Below are 26,368 nucleotides of genomic sequence, written 5' to 3'. Positions count from 1 at the left end.
TCTGCAGTCTGGGTACCACTGACTTCTTGGTTTATATCAGCTGGCCAGGGATGCTCAGCAAAATAATGACGAGGCTTTTTAAAAAGGGTGTGCTTCAAGTGGGCTCAAGTGTCAGAGCAATACAAATTAAATCAACAATTTACAAATTAAATGAGACTTTCTACTGCCTCTGTGTGTGTGTGTGTGTGTGTGTGTGTGTGTGTGTGTGTGTGTGTGTGCCCTCAACCTTACTCTTGGAGGCAATACACACTTAAACTCAGAGATACCGAAGGGCAGTCCCAGAAAAATCTTCCTCCAGACAGCGGAAGAGAATCTCAGTCCTGAGGACCGGAAGGGGCGAAGGATCGTGGGTGGAGGTGGGGCCTAGTTCGGACGTACAGGTTGTCCTTTGTCTTAGAACACGAGCCAGAATGACGAGAAATACCAGGTACTTTCGCTTACAGCATAAGGCTCAGCGAACGCTCAAGGGCCTTTCTCCCGGCTTTCCTTTCACAGACCTAAAGTTTTTCTTTCACGTCTTATTTCTGAATTCATTGGGCTTCCTGTCTTTCCGTCGTGCCACGATGCCCACGGGGGCGGAGTTGACCCAGGGCTATGCATGCCCAGGCCTAGGCTTCTCAGCTGAGCTACACCGAGCTCCAGTCTGCTTCTGCTCACACAGATGAGCTACAAGTCCCAGGGTTTACACCTGAGTTGGAGCCTCCTTGTTAGTGGGCTCAGAGCTTATGTCACTTCAGATGTCGCTACCGTCACAAGGCTGAATTTTCCCCAAACATATAATCATACTGGAGATGCAGCAAGGAAATGGATTTTAAAAACCCTAAAGGTAATAAGTTTTTTCTCCCCCCTCCCTTGTCTCTCTTTCCCCCCTCCCCCTCTGTGTTCGAGCACGCATACATACTGGTGAAAAGCCAGAGGTTTGGGTAAGGTGACTTCGTCAGTCACTTCCCACCTTATTTATTTTCGTTAATTTTATTTTATGAGCATGAGTGTCTTGCCTGTATGTGCGTATATGCATCATGTGTATGCGTGCCCATGAAGGTCCAAGGAGGACTCAGGATCCCCTGGAGCTGGAGTTGCAGACAGTTATGAGCTGCCCAGTGGGTGCTGGGAGTCTAACCTGGGCCCTCTGTAAAAGCAACACATGCTCTTAACCTCTGGGCCATCTCTCCAGCCCCCTCAACCTTACTCTTGGAGGCAGGGTCACTCACAGAACCTGGAGCTCACCAGCTGTGCTAGACGGGCTGGCCAGTGTCCCTGGGGGTTCTCTTAGCCCCACTGGCCCAATTACAATTACAGGAGCATTGCCTCTGGCTCAGAGAGCACTTCACCTACTAAGCCATCTCCCAGTCCCCCATTTTTTCCTATTCCTGTGCTTATTCTATGCAAGCCCTGTCATAAAGTTAGATTTAAAAAAGAAAGATAGAAAAGAAAAGAAAGTACCACCAAAGGAGACATAGACAATGTTTCTGCTTTTGATTTCAGAACAGATACATTTTGATGAGCCAGGCTGTCAGAGGTAAGCTAGGAAGTGGATGGATGGGGTAGGGAGACACAGGAGTGGAGTTGTGACTGCTACATCAGAACCAGTCACATAACCTGTAGGTGGGTAAAGATGCTGGGTAGCCACACAGCAGGTGCCAAGGTCCTGGGGTAGGGAATCACTCAGTGAACCCAAGGAGCAGAAGGGTGGCCGGGTCAGGGAAAGAATAAAAAAATTACCCATTCCCAAGAGAGCTTAGCAGGGACCCAGTCAGAGGGCCTGCGAGTGCTAACAGGAGGGGCAGGGCTCATGGGCGATGTCTTGGGAGACTCTGTGGCAGGTTTTTTTTTTTTTTTTTTTTGGTTCTTTTTTTTCGGAGCTGGGGACCGAACCCAGGGCCTTGCGCTTCCTAGGCAAGGGCTCTGCCACTGAGCCAAATCCCCAACCCCTGTGGCAGGTTTTTTAAGGAAGGGAGAGACGTGAATGATTTGTGTTTTATAGGATCTCTATTGTCAAGGACTTGCTGCAGAAATAATCAATACATGGGAGGCAGGACAAGGGTAAAGGGGGAATATCTGGGTGCAGGTGATTTGATAGGGGTTTGGGAAGGCAGGGGATAAACAGCAGAAGGAGGGGCTGAGTAAGAAAACAGTAAGGATGTCTGGACAGCCACAGTCCTGGCTTCTTACAGGTTTTTTTTCCTTTATTAGGTAAGACCGTCATTTGCTGGCTTGGCAACCAGAGAGAGAATTAATCGTGTTTTTATTTATAGATGCTTTTACATCATGGGTATTGAGTCAGAAATGTCGCATGATGGGAGGACCTTTGAGTCACTCTCCTTGGTTGAGGACGGAGCAACACAGAGCATTCATGCTGCCCTTTGAGTGAGAACCAAGCCTTCGTTGGAGGGTTTTGTTTTGTTTTGTTTTGTTTTGTTTTGTTTTGTTTTCTCTTTTTCATTTTGGCCCCAGTGAGTAGCCCATTCTGACAGTGACAACGGCTGGCTCTAAGCAGAGAGAAGCCTTTTGGTTAATTGATACAATACTTGAGGCCTAAATGACAGTGCGTCCAGTGGTTTGAGCCCTGGCCAGAGCGAGTCTCATGTGAGGACAGGGAGGGAGAAGGACAGGCCGGAGTCTGGAGTTGGTGACGAGTTAGAGTCTGAAAGACAAGCCTGGCAGCAGAGGGAGGAAGAAGAGAGCCTTGGCTGGGCGCATACCACCAACCCCAGAGACAAGGCTCAGACAAACCACAGAGGAAACTCAGAAGAAACAAAACTCTGTGACCTTTGAATTGTTCATCCATCCATCCATCCATCCATCCATCCATCCGTCCATCCATCATCCACCCACCCATTCACTCACTCACTCACTCATTCCTGCGCTTGCTTTTTTTTTTCTTCTTTTCTTGTCTTTTCTTTTTTCGGAGCTGGGGACCGAACCCAGGGCCTTGCGCTTGCTAGGCAAGCGCTCTACTGCTGAGCTAAATCCCCAAACCCAGTCACTCACTCATTCATTCACTCATTCATTCATTTATTCATCCATCCATCCATTTACCCATTCATTCATCCATCTATTTACCCATTCATTCATTCATCCATCCATTTACCCATTCATTCATTCATTCATACATCTATCATCCATTTATCCATTCATTCACTCACTCACTCATTCATTCATCCATCTATCCATCCACCCATTCATTCATTCATTCATTCATTCATCCATCTATTCATCCACCCATTTATTCACTCACTCATTTATTCATTCATCCATCTATCCAACCACCCATTCATTCACTCATTCATTCATCCATCTATCCATCCACCATTCATTCACTCACTCATTCACTCATTCATCCATCCATTCATTCAATTTATTCATTCATCCATCCATCCACCCATTTACCCATTCATTCACTCATTCGTCCATCCATTCATCCATTCATTTACAGAGCTCCTATACTGTTCCAGGGGTCTCGTTAAGCAATTTTCTGCCACCAGGATGACGGAATGCCTTAAACAACTTACAAGGGGGAAAAGTTCGTTTTGGTTTTGGCTTCAGTTGTCCCTTGCTGCTTTGGCCTGCACAGCTGGAACACCCTGTTGACCAAACACTCTCATCTCATGGAGTCTAAGAAAATAGAAGGGGTGGGTGGGGAGGACTGGGCTGGAGACCCAACATCTCTTCCAAGGTCATACCTCAAAGCACGTAACTATCCCACTAGGCCCTGCTTCTTCCTGAAGGTTCCAATGCCTCTCGGTCATGCCATGACTGGCAAGAAATCGTTTGGCAATCAAGCCTTTAACACACTGGCCTGTGGGGGATGTTTATGATCCAGGGACTTCATAACAAGGGGCTATGTTAACAGGCTGACACATGCACAATCGGGTGAGTCTGCTTTCCCAGGGAGCAGGATGGAGAGTCCTTTCCTGAGGCTCAAGGGAAGAGCAGGTGTGAAGGGATGGTCAGACTCAGAATGCCCTGTGAGCATGCGTGTGAGCGACTGTTCAGATGATGGTAATTGATGTGGGAAAACCCAGCCCACAGTACATGGCGCCACCTAGGCGGAGGGTACTGGACTTAGTGTAGAATGAGTTGAGCCCTTAGAAAAACATGCCCCTGCTCCCTGCTCTTGACTGTGACTGTAACTAGCTGCTCAAGCTCATGGCTTGGCTTCCCTTCAGTGACAGTCTTAGCCTGGAGTTTTTATCAGGGTATTTTATCTTAGCAATAGGAATTAACCTAGAACCCTGTAGTTCTGTGTCCTGGTTCCTCCTCTTCCTCCTCTTCCTCCTCCTCCTCCTCCTCCTCCTCCTCCTCCTCCTCCTCCCCCTCTTCCTCTTCTTCCTCTTCTTCCTCTTCTTCCTTCTCCTCCTCCTTTTCCTCTTCTTTTTCTCTTTCTCCTCCTGCTCTCCCTCCTCCTTCTCCAGATGGGTTTTTCAGACACTTGCACATCCACTGAGAAAGGCTGGGTCAGAAGGATCTCCCTCCAGCCAATCGAGTGAGTATGGGGGTGGGTTGGAGTGGGATGGGGGTGTGTTGTAGTTACAGCTCTTCTTTATGAAGGGGAAAGTGAAACAACTCTTCTAGACAATATTCAACAAATCATCGCCTGTTTATCTGGGGTAAACAAGAGCTGTACAGACAGACCTTGAGGATTGGGTAGGGGTTTTCGGGGTGAGTGTACATTATTGGCTGGGGATGAGGTGCTGGGAATGCTCCAGATGCTTGCTGGATGCATTCTTTTTTTTTTTTTTTTTTTTTTTTTGGTTCTTTTTTTTTTCCGGAGCTGGGGACTGAACCCAGGGCCTTGCGCTTCCTAGGTAAGTGCTCTACCATTGAGCTAAATCCCCAGCCCGCATTCTTAAATAGAAAGAGGAAAGCTGTGATTTGAGCTCGCCCTCAACAGCGGTGGAGGTAGGGGGGTCATAGGGCTGCTTGCCCTGGGGCATACAGGCCCAGAGCAGGGAGAGAGCAATTCTTACTCCTGCCCATCTTGATCTTGTTGAATTAATTAATAAATCCCGTGGGTGGGTTCAGTACCCACCCCAATATCTAGGTTCTACATGAAGACACATAAATAGACTTTATAATTTGATAGACCTTAAACAGCTCAATAGCTGGGCCATGGACGAACCTCCATATGGTTAATTGCACCCCCTTAGGTTAACTACACACCCCCACTAATAATTCCGAGTAACTATTTACTAAACTGTATTATATCTTATCCTGGCTGCTCTGGACCCAGAGTGCTGCCCGACTGAGCCTCAGCACTCTAGGCCTTGCTCTCCTTCCTCTCTCCTTCCTCTTCCCAAGGAAATGTAAAGACCAGCCTCTATTTGCCCCGTCCAGCTATTGGTTGTTGGCATCTCTATTTACCAATCAGAACCAACTGGGGGCGGGTTCCCAGAAGCTCCGTGCAGACACTCTCCTCTGAACTTTTTTTTAGGGAGCATAATTAGTATTCATAATACGAGCAGCTACACTATCTTGTTCGAGGCCTGTCCCTCCTATACCTCCCACACCCCCGCCATTGCGCAGAACACAAGCTACCTCACTCTTGTACCAGACCTGTCCCTCCCACCCCCACCCCCTCCATGGCGCCTGTCCCACAGAACACTACTTCCTGTCTTTTTAAAGGATCCACCTCCACCTTCCATACAGGGTAAGTTCTGTGGGTAGTTCCTCTTGACCTGTCCCAGGTGTGTGTGGGAGGTGTCTGAAGCTGGCACACCCGGGAGAGGAGGGCTGTACCCTTCCTACATTCTCCAACACATCCTGAGGACGGTGGACTCAGACACAGGACCAAACTTCCTTGTGCTGCAGGCAGCAGGTGTTTGTACTGTGATTGGACCTTGACTTTATTCTAGAATTTTCCATCCTTGTTTCCCGAGAATCCAAGCATCCAGGAGCCTTGTCATTTTGTGCTATTGGCAGCGGAAGGGTAACAGCTCTGGTCCTGGGCAGGGCGCGGGTCCTCCAGAATCTACCGATGGGGTGGTCCCAGCGCGCCCAGACCCTGGCACACTAGCCACAGAAGCTGTGCCTTGTTGCATACTCACCTGGGTCCAGACGTTTAGATGCACCACATAGCATATGGCAGGCCACCACAGACAACACCAGCTGCTAGGCAGGTACAGAGGACACAATTCCCCAGGCCCTTTTCTTTTCTTTCTTTCTTTCTTTCTTTCTTTCTTTCTTTCTTTCTTTCTTTCTTCCTTCCTTCCTTCCTTCCTTCCTTCCTTCCTTCCTTCCTTCCTTCCTTTCTTTCTTTCTTTCTTTCTTTCTTTCTTTCTTTCTTTCTTTCTTTCTTTCTTTCTTTCTTTCTTTCTTTCTTTCTTTCTTTTTTGGTTCTTTTTTTCGGAGCTGGGGACCGAACCCAGGGCCTTGCGCTTCCTAGGCAAGCGCTCTACCACTGAGCTAAATCTCCAACCCCGCCAGGCCTTTTTCTGAAGGTGATCACCATCTTTCTTCCATCAGATTAACTTCCCAAAACCCTATCCCCAGAGACTGAAAACTCTCGAAGATGGCTGGGCGCTTGGTCACGGAGACACAGCTAAATTACCATCGCCTAGTGCAGTGGTTCTCAACCTGTGGGTCGAGACCCCTTTGGTAACATAAACCCCTATCTCCAAAAAAATATTTGCATTACAGTTCATAACAGTAGCAAAATTACAGTTGTGAAGTAGCAACGAAAATAACTTTATGTCACCACAACATGAGGAACTGTGTTAAGGGGTCTCAGCATTAGGAAGGTTGAGAACCACTGACCCAGTGCTGCCGTCAGTACTTGGGTGAACCAGAGCTGCCCATCACCCACAGAGGAAGAATTCCGCATGCGAATCTTGGGCCTGAGGTGTAAGGGTCTAAACACTTTCATTCCAGTCTCTGAGTCTTGGAAGTGTGGCTGCCAGGGGCCACACAAGATGTCTATAACTTTAATATACACTTCAGCTGCTCGAATAGGAGCAGACTCGCAGACAATCAAAGAATGGCTGGAGGTAGGAATTTAATGTGAGGATCCAGCCAGGGCTGCCAAGCCATATATGTGCTAATGTGGCAATTTCAACCTTGGACTTAAGGTCAAGACTGATTTAGCGGGAAATATTATTCTGCAGTGTGATAGATGCCTTCTGAGTCAGATTGTGGGGGATTCGGGAGGATGACTGTGGGCGGCCCGAATGGTTAAAGTAAAAACAGAACTGCTTTAAAGCAGGCTGCACTGAGACATAATATTTTTGTCTTATACATAGGAAAATATCTTGGTTGGGAGACTGCACGTACTTTTTTTTTTTTTTTTTTGGCAATTTTGAGAAATAATAGTTTTGTTTTGTTTTGTTTTGTTTTGTTTTTTTTTTTTGTAAAACTCTTTTTTTTTTTTTTGGTTCTTTTTTTTCCAGAGCTGGGGACCAAACCCAGGGCCTGGCGCTTCCTAGGTAAGCGCTCTACCACTGAGCTAAATCCCCAGCCCCGTAAAACTCTTTTTATTATAGAAAATGTCAGATACTCCCTAACTTACCTGTAGCTCAAATTCTAGCTTATTTATGTATTTATTTTTGCCTTCAGGATACTATAAAAATAAGATATTCCAGTAGAAGCCATATTTGGAAATCTTAATTCAGACTCCCCACCCCACCCCTGGCCATTGCTTTACTGTTTAATCCTGTAACAGTGTACAGTTGAGGCACTTGTGGGTCCTGGTTTACCTGCTAACCACAGGAAGACACACCAAGATCCTGCAGCAAAGACCTGGGCTGTGGGCTGGGTAGATGGATTCAGCACATTTTCAACTTGACAATATGGTCAATTTAAGGTGGTTTTATTAGGACTACCATGAGTTATACTGAGTCAGAGAGAGGGCTAGTAGAGTTGGTGAACTTCTTCTGTCGGGAGCCAGAGGTTTCTCAAGCCATATGACCGATGTCTCTGAGATTCAATTCTGCTGTTTCAGCATTAAAAAAAATTTATAGACAGGACCAAATGAATACATAGGAATGCATTCTAATATGCCTCTGCTATGTATATGTGTGTGTGTGGTCCGTGTAATCTTTATGAGCTAGCTAGTCAACATTATATTAATGATTACATTATGATGGCTCTTCTTGGTTGTCAACTTGGCTGCACCTGGAATGAACTAAATCCCCAAATGGCTGGGTACATCCATGAGGGATTTTTTTTCTCTCTCAATTGAATCATTCGAAGTGGGAGGACCCACTTTTCATCTGACTCTTCTGAGGTGGGAGGAGCCACCTTTAATGTGGGTCACACCTTCTGGAAGCAGCCTTTATAAAGAACATGGAAGATGGAAGCTTGCTCTCCTCCTCTGCTCACCCTTGCAAATCTGTTTATTCCACTGGCATCAAAACCGACTGCTTCAGGATTCCCTCGCAGCCATCCTGCCATGTGGACTGAACATTTACCAGATTCTTGGGCTGTCCATTGGTAGACGGTCACTGTTGGACTAGGTGGGCCACAGCCTGTAAGCCCTTCCAATAGATTCCCTTTTTATTATGTGTATAGATTCATCCTGTAAGTCCTGTTCCTCTAGAGAAACCTGACCAATACAATTATTATTATAAAAATCATCTTTAAGGGACTGGAGAGATGATTCAAGGGTAATAATCATTTACTGCTTCCACAGAGGACCTGGGTTTGATTCTTAGGACCTCATGACAGCTCACAACAGTACTAGGGGGTCTGATGCTCCCTTCTAGCAGTGCATACTACATACACAGGGAAAACATTCATACGTGTAAATAAATGAATAAATACATCTACAGAAATTGTTGCTGGATGGTGGTGGCACACAACTTTGATCTCAGTACTCAGGAAGCAGAGGCAGGTGGATCTCTGTGAGTTTGAGGCCAGCCTTGTCTACAAAGTAAGCTCCAGGACATCCAAGGCTACACAGAGAAACTGAGTAAACAAACAAAAACAAAACAGAAGCCACACACAATTTCTTTTATTTAAGTCCCCAGTGTTATTTGAGCATGGTGGTTATGCTACCTGGAAGATAGATATGCCGTTAAACTGATTTATTTTGTTTAGGTTTTGATTTTAAAAGTTTTTTTCTTAAATCTAATCTTTAAAAATAGTCACACATATTTGTCTCTCTCTTTATTTTAGCCACTCATCTCTGGGCTGGATCCCTGGAAGCGGCATTGCTGTCTTGAAGGAGGGATGCATGTGTGGTTTTGCTTGTTGCTTGTCCCTCAGAAGGTGTCGCACCATTGTGGTGGTCTTAGCGAGGAGTGTCCCCTCCCCCACAGGCTCAGGCACTTGGACACTTGGTCCCCATTTGGCGGTGTGGACTTGTTGGAGTGGAGGAAGCATGACTGGACTTTGAACATTCAAAGCCTTGCCCTGGTGTAAGCCGTCTATCTGTTCCGAGTTTACAGTTGAAGATGTTAGCATTCAGCAGCTTCCTGCTCCTGCCGCCATGCCTGCTGTGTGCTGCCCGCGTCCTGCCAGGATGGACTCCGATCCCTCTGGGACCGTAAGTCCAAATGAACTCTTCCCTAAGCGGCCTCGGCCATAGTGTTTTATCACAGCAACAGAAAAGTAACTAAGACAACCCTTCTCAATTTGACTGGAAAGTGAGACCCTGAACGCTGGTTTCTTACATTTGGCCACGTTAACTATTTTCCTTAAAAATGTATGTCCTTAGTCTTGGCAGCATCGTGCTTAGGTAAGATTCATCCTTCCTCACTAAAACTCATGCTGAAGCTTTGTCCTCAAAGGCACAGTGTGAGGAGGTGATGAGGCTTAATGCTCTGAAAGTGAGTTTGTCTCTCTCTCGGGTCTTTCTTGCTTCCACTGTTGCATGGGCGCTTTGATTTTGCACATGTCTGCTTCCTCCAAACCCACAACCAAAATAAACGTGTTTTTTAAATTTATAAAGTTTTTGGCCATAGACACCTTGTAGCAAGAGCAAACAAGCTAAGACAGGGAGTCTGAGGCTCACAAGAGCTGAAGTGGCCTGAAAACTGTAGGAAACAGTTCCATTGTGTGCTGGACCCATGCTCAGCCCCAGAAGACCCTCGGGCAAGATGCCATGTCCTGCCTTGGGTGTTTCTGGTGTGGCTTTTCTCTCCCTGGCTCTGGTTTTGCTTTCCAGCTGCATCTGCTTTTCTAACATTCTTAGGGAAAGAACGTGTCTGTTTGTTTCCTCCTCCTCCTCGTCCTCCTCCTCCTCCTCCCCCTTCTGCTCCTCCTCCTCCTCCTTCTCCTTTTCTTTTCTCTTCCTCCTCCTTCTCCTTTTCTTTTCTCTTCCTCCTCCTTCTCCTTTTCCTTCTCCTCCTCCTCCTCCTTCCTCCTCTCTCTCCTCCTCTTCTTAAATAGCACTTGGCCAGAGACATATGTCAACAATTCATGTAGTCCTGTGTGAACCACTCCAGAGCTTCAGCACAGAGGGAGACTCTTCAATGCAAGGTCATTCACTATGACCTGGAAGTATTAGAGTGGGCCATGCATGGGCGCTGGGTAGATACAGAGGGGAGGCTTAAAGAGGAAGAGACATCAGTGGGACTTTCTGGAATATGTGACCACTAAATTGAAACTGAGAGTGAAATGTAGACCTCTGGGCATGGAGGCTTGAGAAACTCAGGGAGTTCGACTGCGCTTATCCCATGCTGCTGCCACCAGGGCTGGTGCGGGGCTGTAGGAAAGTGATGAGACACTGCTGGTGTGTATGTGTTGTGGGGGTGGGGGGAGCACAGTCTGAGATGGGAGAAAGCTGGAGCTGGTGAACTGGTTTGGTTCCGGGGTGGGGGAGGTAGGGGATTGGTTCTCTGACTCTTGGACATCCAGGCGTCGCTGGGAGTTGAGGAAGAGCCGAGAGCTCTGGTTTAGCTCAGTGGTGATTGTCCTTAGCTTGGTGGCGGTTGTCTGGGAGCACAGATGAGGCTTCTACAGAGCTGCAGGCTCTGTAGGCGAAGGCCTTTTCCACACTCCCCATGGCAGTGGTAGATGAAAGGAACAGTCCACGTTTATCTATATTGGTTATTGGCTGTTCATCGTGGAAAATGGGTGCATACCCACTTCTCAGGGTCTGACCTGAGATAAAATACCTTTTGCAGGGAGGAATATCTGGGAAGGGAAGCTTAGTGGCTATGCCCTAAGGGTCTCTAGGTACCTCATTAGCCTGGAGAACTCTGGTCTGGGCCTGCCTGACCACAGGTCACGATTCCTTATGTGGGGAGTGTGGCACATGTTCTAGGCCGGGAATCTAGCAGGGAGCAGGGAGTCCCCTAAGTTTCAGGTGTGTGCCCACCGAGTCTCTGGGTCTCAACTCGCTCTACCCACCAAGCTTCCTGGCATGGTTTTACATCCCACAGTAGATGGTCATTGGAAAAGAAGACTCCAGGTAAACGCGTGTCTAAGCACCTGGAACAAAATAGCTCACTCTTTCAAAAGAGTTTCTGGAGAACATCATGCTCCCTTGATTAAATCCAAACTGCAGAAAACACACTTCTCCAGTATGGTCTGTGGCTTGCTTCCTTGATTCACCCAGTGTGGTGAATCTCTACCACACTGGGTCCCTTCCACAAGAACACTCCAGACAGCAGGTATCTTAGTTAGGGTTTTACCGCTGTGAACAGACACCATGACCAAAGCAACTCTTATAAGGACATTTTATTGTGCCTGGCTTACAGGTTCAGAGGTTCAGTCTGTTATCATCAAGGCAGGAGCACGGCATCATCCAGGCAGGCATGGTGCAGGAGGAGCTGAGAGTTCTACGTCTTTATCTGAAGGCAGCCAGAAGACTGGCTTTCGGTCAGCTAGGGTGTGGATCTCAAAACCCATGCCCACAGTGCAACACCAACTCCAACAAGGCCACACCTCCTAATAATGCCACTTCCGGGGCCAAACATATGCAAACCATCACAGCAGGCAAGAGGTGTCTACCTTTAAACTTCTTCTCTTGGTGGGGTGCTAGCTTCTCTGGGTCAGGGTTTTTAATGCTACCTAGAGATATACAGACATGAGGATATAGAAAGAAGACTTAATTATAAAAACATTACATTCTCCACCTGCTTCTTCCAAGACAGAGGGAGGAAGAAAGAAGTTCTAAGAGCACTGGGGACCTGGATTTACATTTGCTGGCAATCACCAAACATCGGCTGGTAAGTGAACGGACTGATAATTAACTATCTCCTCTATCAACAGGTTCTCAGGGGGCTGGTAAATGAAACTCCAGGTCTCTGCTCCAAGATCAAATACATCCTGGTCTTGCCTGAAAAGGGTTAGAAAAATTAAATAAGGTAAGTGAGCAGGGAGGTTTGAGCAAATGCCTTTGATTTGTGTGAGAGAGCCTTAAAAAATAAAGTCTCTGGGGTCATTTCATCCTACATCAGAGACCATGCTCGCCCCCCACTACACAGGGCCAGCATGGTGCCTCAGAGGTTCAAGAAAGGAGGGATGAGTGCCTGGACACATGAAAGCACATTTGACTGAACCTGTCATAAATGGCGTCCAGAACACACACGTCCCATCTCTAGGACAATGGTCCTGACTTGAGCTGTCACAGTGCAAATGGCTTACGTAGAACAATAAAAGGGGTTGGATATGTCATCAGGAGCTTGACTGGAGCTCTGTGACTCCTGTAACCCCACATTCCAGAAGCCCAAGGCTTGTGTTGTTTTCTCCTTGGACTTCTTGGTCCATGTGGGTAACCCCGATGATGACAATGAATTCCACATTTGTACCCCTAGTCCCCATTCTCCTCCACATTGTCCCCAAAGGCCTGCTCAACATCACCACTTGAGTATCTCACTGTCCTGCTCCTGTCCCCTGGTCTGCTTCTGATGAAAGGCTTCATCGACTCAAGTCAAAAAATCTAGCAGCCTAACACCACATCTACAGTTGCTATTAACCTCCCCTACCTCCGGCATCCGTTGTTTTCACTTCTGAGGTCATCTTTGTGATGTTGCCTTTGTGATGTCATCTTTGTGATGGCACTATTGTGACATCATCTTTGTGACGTCATCTTTGCGTTCATCCTCTTGTTCCTAAATCTCCTCCACCCACATCCCAATCTCATGTTCTACCCTCTCGTGCTAAGACAGCTTCCTCACGGCTCTCCCTGCCTTCCTCTGCATTTGGACCTCCAGCTCTTCTCTGTCATCTGGGTGAAAACGTGTTGTCCATCCTTACAGCTTTTGAATATGTCTCAGGTGCCTTTGGATACAGACCTGGAGATGGGCTTCCAAAGCTATCATGTCGGGACCCCCATTTCCACCTCTCAGGATGTCTTCTACCGTGGTTGCTCTGTGTCCTTTGTCCAGCACATTGCAGGGCCAGGTGACTGCATGTCCCTGTGGTGGTTCTCAGTTGAGGCCAAGTGTCTGGCCACCTGCTTCCTTGTGCGCTGATGCTCAGCCTGGCTTGTGGTTGCATCCTCAATGATGTCATCATTCCAGTCCCCTTTGTGTCTCATGCACTAGTCTGGACCTTCATGTGATCAGAGACGGCTGCATGGAATGCACAGCCATAGTCATGGCATGCAGTGCAGTACATGCTGTGTGTGTGTGTGTGTGTGTGTGTGTGTGTGTGTGTGTGTATGAATCACCTGGCTCCCCTATAGAAAGAACCTTCAAAGTTCCCATCAGTTTACCAGGATGATTTAAAACAGGAAGCTCTGGGGACCAAAAAGGGAGTGTTTGATACCATAAAGCATTTTGAGGATGCCCCAAATCTTGCAAGGTACACAGGGAAGGGAGACATGGTTCAGGATGAATGGCTGGTCAGATCGGTACACAGCTCTCTGTGTCTTTTCCTGTGGGATCATGACTGATGTAACGGGACTGTAAGGATAACAGCTGTGCCGTTCCTGTCTCACCTCAAACACCCGCCGGTTTTCACTGACTGAATCTGGACTCCTATGGTTGCCATGGAAACATTCTGAAATGGCAATGCCGTCATGGCAGTACTGAGACGGGTTCTTCAGGATGGAGCCTGTGCATGTGACAACCCCTCCTTTACTCAGTGTTACTGGGATTCCATCAAAATGACTGGGATGGTCATTAAAAGTCAGAAGAGGATTTTAGCAAAGGAATGTGCTGAGATCTGCTGCCAGCCAATCAGAACAAGTCCTGGGTGAGTATCGCACCAGGGCATCGGTGACGTCTACAGAGAGGAAGACTATCGTCTAAGTATATGTCTCTGGTGCCAGTCCTCCTGCAGAGGGAGAGAAACAAACCAACTCTCACACTCCATGGTCACCTCAGGGCACTCAGCCACGCCACAGACAGAGGTCCCAAATACTACCTGGAGACTTGAATTAAGCAAGAGTCAAGGCTGCAGTGAGGAGCAGGTGTGTGTGTGTGTGTGTGTGTGTGTGTGTGTGTGTGTGTGTGTGTGTGCACGAGCGCATGTGCCATGCACATTGCATATGCTTGTGTGCAGGCATTTGATGGTATGTTTATATGTATTGTATATATGTGAACAGATGAATGTGTGTGTATATATGTGACTATATGTACATGTATGTATGTATATATGTACTGCATATGTATGAACAGAAGAATATATGTGCATAGGTGCACACATGTACATTTGTGCATATGTATATGTGTTGGGTTATGTATATTTGTATAAGTGTGTACGTGTGTTAGCCAAGGAAGATTTTACAGGTATCGTGCAATGTTTGAGTCCAAATATAACTAACTTCCAGAGACACTGACAGAAATAGAACATCAACGTAAACAGGGGACCACAAACCAACCCCCGGCACAGAGTGTAAATCAGCTGTGAAAAAGAAAAGGGCGCAGGGCTCCCTAGGAGAATCTAAGAGGATAAAGGCATCTCACAATGTCAAGAACTGTGGCCTGGAGCTGGAGTGGGCTCAGTGCCTGAAAGGACCCGCTGCTCTTTCAGAGGGCGGCCTATGACTGCCTGTAACTCCAGCTCTAGGGGATCTGATGCCCATTTCTTGCCTGTGAGGGCATCTGAATGCATGAGCACAGACACACACATGCATACACACACATGCATACATGTGCACACACATGCACATAATGAAAAGAAGATTAAGGAAGGAATGCTCCCTGCTAAGCAGGGAGAACCAAGGGACACAGCCTGGCACGCACGTGTCTCAGCTTCTCTCTACCTCTTTCTGGTGACTGGGATGGCCTTCTCCCTCAAGCAGTGCATGTGACCAAAGAGCGTACAGAACATCTTACTAGCTTTAGACATTTATTTTTCTTTCTGAAATTGGAGACGCAAAGTGACCCATTCAGCACAGGATGAGAAAAGAGCATGCTTGTCAAATTTAGCTTCAAGTCACTACCAGCTTCATCTCTCTACTGTGTGAAAGGCAGGCAAACCCCTCCTCTCCTTTCCATTCATCACGCCATGCTTATGTTGTGACAGCAGGTCCTAATTCGTTCAGTCTGATCTTGACTATATAAGGTGCTAAGGAGGTTGTATGAACACAGCTTGGTAGACCGATCTCTTTCTGCTACGAATTCTCCAGGCTTCCTTGAGATCACAGATCTACATTTTACCTCTGTCTTTTCATTCTCTACACCTCAGGATGTGGTGGAAAATAGCTTTAAGGCAAGTGGGATGGACAGCATCACCCAGCATCAGTGGTGAGCGCTGGAGGTACGCCAGGACCTGGACCACTCCATCCCACAGCCACTGAATCCAAGCCTCCAGCAGCAGGGGCTGGAGGAGACACCAGGGCCTTCCCACAGTGGATAGAATTGGAAGAACCCCATAGCTTCTTTCCCAAGACCACGATTTAAAGGAAACAGTCCCAAAGGTTCATGTTTTAGATGAGAGAAGCTTCATCTTTGTGGAAGCGATTAGATATAATCTCCAGGGCTAACTCCAGCTTTCTGGTGTCAGTGGGGTATCTCTCATACTTTCCTGATTCAGCATGGGACCAGCATCACATTGACAGTTTTGGTTCTGGGCAGTTGCTCCCCTCTGTTCCCTCCTCTTTTCTCTGCCCCTCCAATCCAGACCATCCTCCCAACCAACATTTCTTCCATGAAAACTTCAGTGACATTAGCTGCTGTTCCTCCTGAGAATCCCTTGGGCTAGTCAAAGGCGTATAATTTAACACTTAATTGTTTTCTAATTGCTTCCGATCTGTTCTGTTCCCTCACCCTATTATAAGCAGCTCAAGGGTGGAGACCACGGCTCCCTCACAGTGTCTTTAATAAGGCTAGTTGCCTGCCTGGCTCACCATTGTGGCCCTAGAGGCCCAGCCTGGCATGAAATCGGCTCTCCACGAATATTAGTTGAATTAATGAATTTGTTGACAGAGCAAACACTGGGGCATTTGATCAGAAAAATCACATCCAGAAACAAATGACCAGCTCCCTTCAGTTGTCCCATCTGAGCACACTTAAGAGTCAGAGCCTGAGAACCTCCTTTGGGTGGGCACGACTCTGGGAAATTGGGACCATGACAATGAAGCTTCTTTATTGACATTATAAATGTAAGTTTCCAAAGAAGGAAAAATCAAAAGTTTGTGAGAGTGGAGTTGGCAGATGGTGACAGATAGGACACAGACCACCCTGGTAACAACCACAGCCCAGAGAGATTTAGGATAACAAACCTCAGACCACCTGCGGCCGGGTTTTGTAACATCATAGTAGTTTCAAGTAGCCCAGTTTGTGAGACAAGGCAGGAGGAGGGTGATTTTCCTCCCCTCCTTCCATGGCCCAGAGCCTTCCTCTTCACATTTTCACAGTGATAAAAGCCTCTCCAAACTGGGCATTATTGCTAATGTAAATTTCTGATAGATAAATGTAGATGCCTACATGAGGACACACGTGCATATTTGAGGTGGGGTCTTACTACTAATCACAGCTGGCCTTAAACTTGTAATGCCCTGCCACCGCCATGCCCAGCCCAGCCCCCAGCCCCACCCTGGCCCTGCCCCGCCCCTCGCTCCTGCCTTCTACCTCTGTTGAGTATTGATATTACAGATGTGAGCTACCACCATGCACCAAGGTTTGGATACTTGTCTTAAGAAAATCTTGACTCTGTGAGAACTGTTCAAAGCCATGCCTTGTCTGTGAGCTCCTGGTCTCTTCTGATATTGTCTCTCTTCCTGGAAGGGTTCTAGAACCAAGATTCTGAGATCTCCTTCTAGGGACTTGGTCTTCATGGATCCCAAACTTGGCTATTTGGTCCCAAAGCACCAGCGTTCGTTCTGCAGAAATGAGTTCCTCTGTGTTCACAGAGACTTTGGTTTTTAAAGGGTGGCAGGTCTGTCTGTCCTTCTGGGTGTTTCACCACCACTATTCTGTGCAAACTCTGTGGGCAGCAGCAGGCATGCCGTCCTGAGGCAACGGCACTCCTGTGAGAACATGGCTTCGGTCACTTGCTTCTGTGGTTTTTATCCCATGAACTGATTGTGAGAGAAGTATAGGTTTCTACTGCTAAGTAATGAGGGCTTGAGAGGTTCCATGGACCATTAGTGTTGCTCCGGGAAGTGAGTTTTTACAAAGCTGGAAATGTGACTAGGAAATCACACACACACACACACACACACACACACACACACACACACACACACAGAGAGAGAGAGAGAGAGGGGGGGGAGAGAGAGAGAGAGAGAGAGAGAGAGAGAGAGAGAGAGAGAGAGAGAGAGAGGAGAGACCGGGGGTAAGGGGTGGGAGGGGGAGGGGGAGGGGGAGAGGGAGAGAAGGAGAGAGAAACAGAGAGAGAGAAAGAGAGAGAGAGAGAGAGAGAGAGAGAGAGAGAGAGAGAGAGAGAGAGAGAGAGAGAATATCCAAATGTGGATAAGGAGGAAAGGCAGAGAGAACGGAGGCTGTCTGAGTCTGAGTTGGGGCTTTAATTGCTGTGATGAACATGACCAAGTTGGGGAGGAAAGGGTTTAGGCAGCTTACACTTCCACATTGCTGTTCATCATTGAGAAAGTCAAGCCAGGAACTCAAACAGGGCAGGAACCGAGAGGCAGGAGCTGATGCAGAAGCCATGGAGGGATGCTGCTTACTGGCTTGCTCGCTCCCGTGGCTTGCTCAGTCTGCTTCCTTATAAAACCCAGGACCACCAGCCCAGGGTTGGCACCACCCACAATGGGCTGGGCCATCCCTCATCAATTAGGAAAATGCCCTACAAGCTTGCCCAGAGCCTAATCTTATGGAGGCATTTTCTCAATTGAGTTCCCTCTTCTCAGATGACTTTAGTGTGTTACGTGACATACAACTTCATAGAGGGCATTTCTGAGTGGACCTTATCGTTGCAGCAAATAGGAACATAGGTACTTGGGCCTGTTCCCTCAGGGACTTTGCTTAGTTAACCAGTTGGACTCGAGATTTGAGTAGGCAGTGAACCCCGAAAGGCTCTGTGTTAACTAATGGAGCCCAGCTGGTGGCATTATTAAAAGAAGATTGGGCCAGGCACAGTGGCATACCTTTAACCCCAACACTCAGAAGGCAAACGCAGAAGAATCTCTATGAGTTCAAGGCCAGCCTGGTCTACATAATGAGTTCTAGGATAGCTGGGGCTACATAGACTTTCTCCAAAAAAAAAAAAAATTTTTTTTAAAGAGGTCATTGGAGCTAACTTTACAATTGGATTAATGCATGGACACATTCACAGCTAAATGAGCTGTTAGGAGTAGAGACCAACAGGGAAAAGCAAGCCATTGGTGGTGCATCGGAAGAGTATATGCTCCGCCCCCGCCCCCACCCCTGTGCTCCCAATTTCCTGCCTGGTGTGAAGCAAGCCTCTATTCTCACTCAAACCTTTTTACAGGACCATGGGCTGAGACCTCTGAAAGTGTGAGCCCAAACAAACCTTTCCTTCTTTTTAACTTGTTACCCTTAGGTATTTTGTCACAGTAGTGGAAAGTAACTAACAAAGGGACACATACTGATACCTAGTCAGATTCTTGTGCACAGCCAGGGCGGTGAGCAAGTTAAAATAGTTACTTGTAACTATTGAAAGTATCTGTTGAAAGACAACCACGTTTCTTCATATACAGAGATACCCGGCAGACAGTAGCACAGAGAAAGACAGGTTTCACCCAAAGCAGACCTTGTTGGGGTGGACAAGGTACTTGGGGGCAGATCTTGCTATAACTCAAGTGTCTGAGAGGGACACTGGGATTGCCGTCCATGGCAGTGAAGATGTTTTGGTGACCGTGTATGGCAGTGGAGATGAGTCGAGAGTTATGGTACCTTCCCCTCTGGAAAAGAGGTGAGGAAGGACATATTCTCTGACTGTGTTAATATGAGGCCAGGCTCCGTTCTTTCCTAGTCTTTTCTGGTTGTGGGTTTTTTGCATTAGTTTTGACTTGCATAAAAACGTTCTTTTTCATCATTGGGTTTTCGTTTAAGTTTTGCAGGGAGAGCAGGCTCACCGGGATCCTGGAAGAGTCTAGTAGGGGTACCCATTGTAACATGGTCCTTCCCATTTGTGACTATGTCGAGCAGCATTCACAGCTATCCTGGGCCAGCTGGTGTGAGCCCACAGTTGGGCATGCCCGCTAGTGGAGGGGCTCTGTATTTATTGTGGTTCTGTTGGGGACAGTTCTACTCATGGGAGCAGAGGTGGTTCATTCTTAGCCTTAGCTGAAGCTCGGTTTCTTTATCTATGGATTGTAATTCGTGGTTGGTTATGGCAGATGTTGGAGTGAGTGTACGAAACAAGACACACAGGTACCATGGGATGAGCCCAGCCAGCACCCATGGACTTCCCAGAAAGGATGCTTCAGCCCCTGAGGTCCCAGGCACAGGGGACTTGAAAGGAGTGGTAGGATGGGAGGGGACAGGGTGCCTACTCTTTTGTTTTACTGGGTGGCTAGGTCACAGATGGCACTGCCTCTCCTGGTGGCAAGGTGTGAGTGAACCTTGGCAGGAGGTACCCCTCCAGGCCTTCTTTCTGTCCACCACTCCCAGCCCCTCCGAGGGCTCCTGGGACACCATTGCCTGACTCATAAAGCCACTGTGTCCCGGTCCCAACAGCACACAGACGGCCCCTTTGTCTCCCACCCACACCTGACTGCTGAAGAGAGGAGGTGATGACAGCACTGCTGGCACTTGGCCAGACCTCATTCAGCAGGGCCATTAGTCATGCCTCTTTCAGAAACTGCCCCATCCAGCGACAATCGGTCTCGTGGCCCCCGGGAAGCCTAGGCGGGTGTTTTTCATTTCCTCTCCATGTTGATTTTTAAACAACAGCTGCCTGCTTTGTGGTTCCAGGGACCCTCTGGGTCAGTCCTGGGCCAGGGAGTCTGTACTAGCTCAGCAGGACTAAATGCCAAGACGTCACCGTGTGTGAGCTGTTGGCCAGAGGGTTCCCCCACAGGAAGACAAATGCCAACACCAGACAGAGTCTCTGGGCAGCTCTTGTGTGTTGTCCCTGGGCACTGAGAGGTCTTTAGGATCCAGGTCATTCTTTGCTACTGGTTTTAGAAATGTAGGGAGCTCTGTAGAGGGAGGGGACCCCCGTGAAAAAGATGCTCAAGCAGCCAGAGTGCTTGTCTAGATAGCCAGGACCAGTAGCCTCCCCAGGAGCCCAGAAACAGGGGGATTGATTGGAGAATGACCTTTGCACTGGAAGGGTCTCCAACTGGGGCTCTCGAGTTAGGAGAGTCTTGGTTTTATGGATCTTTTTATATCATGGGGAGCCTGTATTTGTGGTCCTTGTTGCTAGGTGATCCCTAGAAAGCTGGTTGGTATGAAGTCTGCTACTGAGGGTCCCTAACATTGGAGACTCCCTGGCATTGAGGGGCCCCTAGCATTGGGGAGGCTCTGGACCTGGGGGATCCCCACAGTCTAAAGTCGTCGTTTAACTGAACCTGAGCGACGCCTTGGGTGACTTCAGAGTGTGTTTCCATGAGGCCTCGCCGGCAGTGGGTCTCAGTTTTATCGTCTAGTTGAACATGGCCTGTGAGGTAGGAAAGTATCTGTTCTGTCTGTGAACTTGAGAAACCTGTGCCTTGCTTATCTGCATCCTTCCGCTTTGCCATGGTAACCGGCAACTCTTCGGAGGAGCGGTTCTCAATCTTCCTAGTGCTGCGGCCCTTCAAGAACGTTTATCACGTTGGGGTGACCCGCAATCACAAACTTATTTTGCTGCTACTTCATAGCCGTAACTTTGCTGCGGATATGAATTGTAATGTCAGTATCGGATATGTGGGACATCTGATATTCGACCCCAAAGGGGTGAGACCCACAGGTTGATTGCACTGCCTTAGAGAACACCCGTGTCTTTCTGTTCCCCATCAGCCTGAATCTTGGAGCCAAGATAAGGGCCTCCTGGCTGGGCACTGTTTAGGTGGGTGTTAGCTAAATCTTCATATGGCTGCACCAGCCGGCCTCACCCCTCCTGTAGGCTGTGGGACTAAGGGGGAGGAAGACATTTTCTCATGCCATCTTGTAGATCTGCAGAAGGTTTTCCTTGTGCTGGTGTAAAGTGTCTGAGGCAGGTCAGGGGAGTATCCCAGATTCTTGGAAGCCTATCTCCCCTGCCTCTGCCTTTTCTAGCTATTTCTAGAGGAAATATTATTTGTGCCTCAAATCCTCCATAAATAGCGTAAACAAGCTTAGCCCACGAAACCCTGGGACATCTGGTTTAATTTGAGCCTCCTATAAACAGTATGAACAATCTATAATTTTTTGGTATAAATGTAATTGCCCACCATATCCGTGGGTTCGGTGTGCTAGGAGCCAACGGACCACAGACAGAAAATGTCCTCCAGTTGTTCCTGCATGGAATACGTGCAGTTTTTTTTTTTTTATTTCTTGTTACCATTTCACAGAGAGCACAGCTGCACGAGCCGTTACAGCCCATTACAGAGACCTCTAAGTATTCCAGGAGATGTAGATCACATGCCTTGTGGAGCCTGGCTCCAATGTTCATGACTTTGGAAACCTGGTGGAAGGGGCTGGAACCCTTGGGGGTTGGGGTCGTGGAGCCAATTCCCATGGCATTGTATTCCAGAGCAGTATGCGTGACGTCCATGCACCAGACGATTATGCGACAGTCATCTGGAGTTCAAATAGCATTGATGTTCTATTTCTCCGGCACCCCCTCCCTCCCTGCAAACATCTCTTCCCTATGAACTATTCATATTCTGGCTTTATTGCCTGATTATATCTTATTATGTCTGTCCTATTGGATTCTGGGCTTCTTGAGGTCACACCTGTATCCTGTGTAGCCTTGTCACCAGGGTCCCTGTCTGCTTTGCCATTGGGGGGCAGGAGCAACTCCAGCATGTGGCTCGGGGAAGGCAAAAGGCAATGTGAGATGGGGGTCCCAGCCTGTGTTTTCCTGGGTGAGAAACAGTGGGGGGCTGGGACCAATGCTGTGGTCTCCACCTTCTGTGTACCCAGATGCCACTGGGGACTGCTGGAGTTGGTAACTGGGGTCATTGGGTCTGCACTTCCCCTACGTGCCATCCAGGAAAGTACGGAGGGGCTGGAAAAGAGGTCTTCTCTAGGGGATTTGGGTGTGGCTCTTTGTAACAAAGGCTCTGCCCAACCCGCCGTGATCGTAGATTAAGGAGTCGGCCCTTGCTTGTCCAAACTGCTTTATTGTTGGAGGATATGAATGCACAGGTCTTACTCAGGGTGAACCAGAGATTAAAAACCGTTCCCAGGAAGGGATGCTCAGGAAGGGAACTCATTGGCTAAACACTCTGGGCCTATCTAGATACCTCATTAGGGAGCTCTAGGTTTTTATTCTATGTGATCGGTTGCCATGGCTCCCTCAATGAGGTGTCATGGTTATGTGTTCTGGGACAGATAAACCCTGGCTGAGAGCTGGTTCTAATACCTACAGTTCTCGGTTGTGAGGATTCCTGGGGTTTTGAACCTGCTTCAGCCTTACCAGGTCTCCTGTCTGGCAGTAGGGTCCACTTGTCCCACAGGCTTCTCTGACAACACAGGTGTTAGCTCAATGAGAAAGAGCATTGTTTTTGATGTGCCTGAAGGTTTAGAAGGTACTCAGAGAAGAGAGAGTATGGAACATTCTCTCTGTCCCCCTTTCCTGCTTCTTGTAAATACTATCAGTCTGGTGTCTTCTATTTTGCTCTGACTGTGGTGTCCTGATAGCTGAAGTGAAGAGGTCACTTTGTGCCGTGGGGAGGGAAGGTTGCGATCTGTCCCTTCTCAGAAGACTGTCAGACATTCAGCCTGTACCTCTTTGGGAGGATGTGCTGCGAGCCTTTGTATCTCAGGCTAGGGGAGGCCCAGTCCTGTGTCTGTCTGTCTGTCTGTCTGTCTGTCATGTCATCTATCTATCTATCTATCTATCTATCTATCTATCTATCATCTATCTATCCATCCATCCACCTATCCACCTACCCATTTATCTTTCTATCCACCCGTCTGTCCGTCCGTCCGTCTGTCCGTCCACCCGCCCGCCTGCTCGCCTGCCCACCCATCCATCATCTATCTACCTACCTATCTATCATCTATCTATCTATCATCCATCCATCCACCTATCCACCTATCTACCTACCCATTTATCTTTCTATCCATCCGTCCATCTGTCTGTCTGTCCGTCCGTCTGTCCGCCCACCCACCCATCTATCATCTATCTACCTACCTACCTACCTATCGTCTGTCTGTCTGTCTGTCTGTCTATCATCCATCTATCTATCATCTGTCTATGGAGGGATGTTTTGCCTACATGCATTTGTATTGCATGTATGCAGTACTCTGGGAGGACAGAAGAGGGCGCTGGGACCCCTGGAACTGAAGTTACAGGATGGTCGTGAGCCTCCACTTGGGATGGGTGCTGGGAATGGATCCTCTTCCGGAGCAGCAAGTGCTTTTAATCAACAAGCTATCTCTCCAGCCTCCATTTTCTGGGCTGGGATGATAGCTTAATTTGTGAAATGCTTTCCTTGCAATCAGGAGGACTTGAGATGTCCAGAACCAATGTAAAAAAAAAAATCGGGGGGTTGGGGATTTAGCTCAGCGGTAGAGCGCTTGCCTAGCGAGCGCAAGGCCCTGGGTTCGGTCCCCAGCTCCGGAAAAAAAAATCGGCTTGGTGGTGCATGCTTGCAATTCCAGAGCTGGAGAGAGGGAGGAGAGGGGAGGGGGAGGGGGAGGGGGAGGGGTGGGGGAAGGATCACTGGGACTTGTTAGGCAGTTTAGCCTAATCGGTGGGCTCCAGGCCAACAAGAAAGCCACCTCCAGAGAGGTGGACAGCATTTCTGGAGATGACACCCAAGGTCTCAACACGCGCGCGCGCGCGCGCACACACACACACACACACACACACACACACACACACACATACATCTCCTGACCCAACACCTGGATGCTCCCACAGAACGTGCTGCTGATCCCATCTATTCTGAGGAGCCCTCACTCCTTCCCAGTGATCTGGGCTGATGGCTCTGCCAGACATTGTCTGAGTGCTTAGCGTCTTTGGCTTGGCACACATAACACTTTCAACTCAGAAAGCCATGGAGCTTCCTGCTGGTCTCTGCTTCTTGTTCCAGGGAAGTGTCAGAATCCCCAGAATCCCCAGAATCCTCTGCCGAAGTGTTTAGCTCACACTCTTGGGCAGCGATGTGCATTCTACCGCCATGTTGTCTCCACTCTTCTCCCATGGTGGGAGCTGGCTTCGCTTTCCCCATCTCTGCAACCACGCCACCCTCATGGTCCTGGGTTATTGTGAGGAAGACGGAAACAGACCCAATTTTATAGAGGGACACACCTGCTGAGGGCAGATGCTATGTCCCCTGCTTAGACCATAAGGGTGGATTCCTTTATTCTGAAGTATGGCCCCTAGTTCTTCAGTTCAGTTTTCTCCTTTCTCTCACAAGCTCTATCCCAGAATAAGCAGGGGCAGTTGTTATTGGATCTAATAATGAGTAATGCTCGAGGGTGTTCTTGGTGTTTTATGGGGGTCTTGGATCTTCTTCTAGAGGCCTTTGAATGTGCCCTGCGCATTTAGACCCCATTCAAATGGGCCCTAGTGGATCTGACAACTCCCGCCATTCTTGGCACTTTGACCCCTGCGAATGTTACCCAGCTGCCGGCATCTGCAGACTGTGTCTGCACAAGGCAGCTACAAGAGCCGCAGGCGGGCTGAGAGGATACAGGGAAGAGGGCCTCAGCTCTGAGCTTCAACCTATGCTCCCCATCTTTTACATAGCTGTACAGTTTTCATTGCTAAAACTCCTTCCTGCATGGAGACAGAAGCAACATGGACACCTTCTAAGGCCCGGATGACAAAGGCAGGTGTGATTCCACTAGAATTTACTCTGGGGCGCCGATGAATTTATAAGGCTTAGCTATAGTGCACTGAGCGAGGGGTTATGAGCAAGGGCATTGGTGGCCTTAAGGCAGCCATGCTGGAAGGTCTGCACCTGGAGTGGATGGTGACTCTCCCATGGCCTCGTAGACAGAGCCCCGTCTCCTCAAACCCCGCCCCCTATACTCTGGCTCCTCCTCCTCAAGAACCCACGTGCAGTTAGAGCAGAACTGCTCACAACTGGTGGGAGGTCCTCAGACAAGGCCTCCCCACACCCCTCAGGCACTCATTCTCAGCTGCGTCAGGATCCTGCAGGCCTCACCTACTGCGGACTGGTCCTTCCAGCCCAGAGTGCAGCGGCACCGGACACGCGCTGAGGGGGGATGCGGAACCACAGCTGGACCCTTACGCCCACACCACAAATAACCACGATGCTTCCTGGCTATTTCTACTCCCGCCAAGCCGCTTCTCTGTCCTTGATCTGGCTGAATATGTAGTAGCTATGTTTTTCAGAATTAATTAACTCATTCATTCATTCATTTATTCATTCAATCATTCATTCATTCATTCATTTATTCATGTTGTTAAAGTGTCTCTGGTGCCTGGTCTCTGGCTATAGGCTTACAAGAGGCTCCCTGGCACCCATTATCTGACCAAGTCGCTTCCAGATAGAGTCTGCAACTGAGATGAAAATGTAAAACTAAAATTACGAAACAAATGCATAATTATAAACTATGATAAAGGGGAAGGAGGAAAGAAGGATGGCTTCCGGAGGACAGAAAGGAGACCAAATTCAGGGATGTCTGTGGTATGAAGACTGACAATCTGGACCAAGCTAGCTGGGACAGCCGGCCCCCAAATCTCAGTGGCCCAGCATGATTCGGTTGTGTGTTTTGTTCCCATCCGTGGGCTGAGCGTCTGGGCAGCCCTTCAGAGCAGCTGTCCTCCGTGTGAGTCCCAGGGTTCCGGGACGCTTTGATCTTCTAGTGCTTCCACATGAGCTTGCCTTCCAGGGAGAGTCATGAACAATACACTCGGCTCTTAGCTTAGCCTAGAGGTGACAAATGTCCGGTCTACTGACACTTCCCTGGCTGTCACACACCCTATCCCACACCCGACTGCCAGGTGCTGTATGTGTAGCCTAGTATGAGCGAGGACCAGAGGTCTTGGCGAGTGTTGC

At 48.3% G+C, this 26,368-nt stretch overlaps 1 protein-coding gene across 2 annotated transcripts; it reads left to right on the top strand.

Annotated features, from left to right (window-relative positions):
* The first annotated feature begins 358 nt into the window (after positions 1 to 358).
* LOC148002167 (uncharacterized) lies at positions 359 to 25,724 on the top strand. Of its 2 annotated transcripts, XM_087579523.1 has the most exons (6): positions 413 to 826; positions 7,386 to 7,421; positions 9,112 to 9,481; positions 11,640 to 11,884; positions 12,032 to 12,110; positions 25,471 to 25,724. In XM_087579523.1, the coding sequence occupies exons 3-6, from the start codon at positions 9,425 to 9,427 to the stop codon at positions 25,612 to 25,614; spliced, it is 525 nt and encodes a 174-aa protein (XP_087435649.1). In that variant the 5' UTR covers positions 413 to 826; positions 7,386 to 7,421; positions 9,112 to 9,424; the 3' UTR covers positions 25,615 to 25,724. The 2 variants fall into 2 exon arrangements, 1 of the variants encoding a protein (XP_087435649.1); XR_015634205.1 differs by lacking the exons at positions 7,386 to 7,421; positions 11,640 to 11,884; positions 12,032 to 12,110; positions 25,471 to 25,724 and having other exon boundaries at positions 359 to 826; positions 9,112 to 9,881.
* Positions 25,725 to 26,368: the final 644 nt, after the last annotated feature.

The sequence above is a fragment of the Rattus norvegicus genome, chromosome 12, assembly GCF_021556685.1.
Source record: "Rattus norvegicus strain SHRSP/BbbUtx chromosome 12, alternate assembly SHRSP_T2T, whole genome shotgun sequence".
Lineage (NCBI taxonomy): Eukaryota > Metazoa > Chordata > Mammalia > Rodentia > Muridae > Rattus > Rattus norvegicus.
This window is presented reverse-complemented; position numbering and strand designations above follow the sequence as displayed.